We start from the raw sequence: 2,500 nt of genomic DNA, 5'->3' as shown, positions 1-2,500 counted from the left end.
AAAAACAGAGAGAGAGAGGGACACACTTACCGAGACTTTAGAGAAAGAGTGGGAGAGAGAGAGAGAGAGAGAGAGAGAGAGAGAGAGAGAGAGAGAGAGAGAGAGAGAGAGAGAGAGAGAGAGAGAGAGAGAGAGAGAGAGACTCACGGGGAGTGGGGAGAGCGAGAGGAGTAGAGGAGGCGAGCACCAGTCGGAGGAAGAGAGAGAGAGAGAGAGAGAGAAGTGGGCTGGATGTGGACAGAGCCGCTTGTTTACATTTGCGTGTACCGCCGTCGTCCTGCCCCGCTGAACACACACGCGGGGAGCGGCGCTGCGTGTGTGTGTGCTCGTGTCCGTCCGTGCACGTGTGTGTGTTAGGAGGAAACGCCTGCTTGTCACGCCAGTATGTGTGGACCTTGACTGATCACAGGACTACGGAGGAGCGACCGGAGAAACGAGGCTGTGGAAAAGCGATAGAACGAGGAAGCCAACGAGGGAGAGAGAGAGAGAGATAGAGAAAGAGAGCGGTTGTTGTGTAACTGGAGGAGTGGATGAGGAAGCTGGGTTCCACTGGGAGGCTGTTGGATCCACATACGGACTGACGGACAGATCGGACAAAGTTTGTCGCTGTGACAGCAGGACAATAACACAGGACAAGAACACAGACCTGAGAGGAAGGCGAAGGAGTCGAGGCAAAAAGGAGGAAAGGCAGAAGACGGAGAGACAGACTTTGGAGGAGTACAGACTTCTGACCGGCCCAGCTAAGGAGGAGCAGGGACTGGGATTACTTGGTGACACTGTGGGTGCGTTGTGGGAGAGAGCGAGGGGGTGCACTTGTGTGTGACACCGGTGGAGGGCAGAGGAGCGGAGGGCCAGGTCACTAACCTGGCCATCAAACGCACGGGCAGACTCTCCTCTCCTGGGATCATGTACCCTCAGGGCAGGCATCCGGTGAGTACGCCTCAATGTCTCTCTACCTCCCTCTCTCTCCCTCTCTCTCTCTCTCTCTCTCTCTCTCTCTCTCTCTCTCTCTCTCTCTCTCTCTCTCTCTCTCTCTCTCTCTCTCTCTCTCTCAGTCTGCGAGTCTCTCTCTCTGGGTCTTTCTCTCTCACATTATATTCTCTTTATCTCTCTTGCCCTCCAGCCTTCACGGTTTCAAAACCGTTTCAGTAGTTCTGTATCTCCCTGGTTCATCTTTCGCTCTAACAATTTCTCCCAGAGTTTGGGTATGATCATAGTTCATAAAACAAGGGGCTTTTAAACAAAGTTATCTAGATGTCTTTCAACTCTGAAAATACACTATTACTCTCTCACTCTCTCTATAATAATTTGTCTCTCTCGCTAATCATAATCTGTGTGTGCAGTAACCTGAGGAGAGCGAGGGTGTTGTGTACACACACACACACACACACACACACACACACACACACACACACACACACACACACACACACACACACACACACACACACACACACACACACATTTAGTCAGCTGCACCCTGGTGTCTTTGAGGCATGTGGAGGGAGCACTGCATTGGGCAGCATCACCCCGTCTGTGCCTCCAATGGTTTTGCACACCCTTGTGTGACTGTGTATGTACACGTCTGTGTACTGTTAGAGTTGTGAAAGGGAAAGGGGGGGGGGGGGGGAGTGAGTGTTTCTAGCTGGTTGTCCGTGTCTCTCATGGGGGTCTCTCTCTGCCTGTGTTTTAGGAGTATTGAATTACATAAAGGCTCATAACTACATTGGATGGTTACCGGGTTAAAACCGATATCAATAAAGCAGGGCAGGGAGATGATTAGGTCTCATCAGCCCCCCCCCCCCCACCCCGCTCCGTGCCTCCATCCGGTCTGCCGGCCGGCGTGGGGGGGCTCAGGAGCGTTAGCCAGAGGACACACGCTGGGGGGGGGGGCAGCAGAAGCCTCGCCCGGCTAGCTCTAATCACATTGTGTTGTCACTCCTGTTGGGTCCCATACAAAACGGGTCAGTGGCTGGCCCTGCCTCCCAGCCAGTCCACCAAACAGCCAGCCAACTCATCACACAGCCAGTCAGCCGGTCAGCCGGCCAGACAGCCAGCCAGACCGCAAAACAGCCAGTCAATTCTTCAAACAGCCAGTCAGCCAGCGAGCCAGCCAGCCAGACAGACAGACAGACAGACAGACAGCCAGACAGACAGACAGACAGACAGACAGACAGACAGACAGATAATCCGCCAAAACGGCCAGCTAAACCGCCAAACAGCCAGGCAACTCTTCAGACAGCCAGTCAGCCAGCCAGTCAGCCAGCCAGACATGCAGCAAGTCCGACCGCCGGATCCTCAAAACCGCAAGTCATTCAGTCAGTTATGCTGGGTGCACACTGCACGGCCAGGCCACATATCACACTTACCATCCACCCCCCCCCCCACAGGATAATATGGCAGCATCGGTAGAACCATCATCCAATCAGGGGCTTTTCTGACCAGAGACGGAAGGGGGATATCAGCTAAAAAATCTGGGCTGATGGTCCTGCAGTGTGTA

General features: G+C 53.8%; 1 protein-coding gene across 1 annotated transcript in view; it reads left to right on the top strand.

Annotated features, from left to right (window-relative positions):
• Positions 1 to 108: 108 nt before the first annotated feature.
• The window catches only part of tle2b (TLE family member 2, transcriptional corepressor b), a gene marked incomplete in the record, with an annotated part of 76,524 nt that continues 74,132 nt past the window's right edge, over positions 109 to 2,500 (top strand). The window contains 1 exon segment of the mRNA XM_030373394.1: positions 109 to 930. Within this exon segment, the coding sequence (XP_030229254.1) occupies positions 907 to 930 (24 nt within the window).

Source organism: Gadus morhua, chromosome 12 (assembly GCF_902167405.1).
Source record: "Gadus morhua chromosome 12, gadMor3.0, whole genome shotgun sequence".
Lineage (NCBI taxonomy): Eukaryota > Metazoa > Chordata > Actinopteri > Gadiformes > Gadidae > Gadus > Gadus morhua.
Note: the sequence above shows the minus strand (reverse complement) of the source record. Positions and strands in the feature narration are given on the sequence as shown.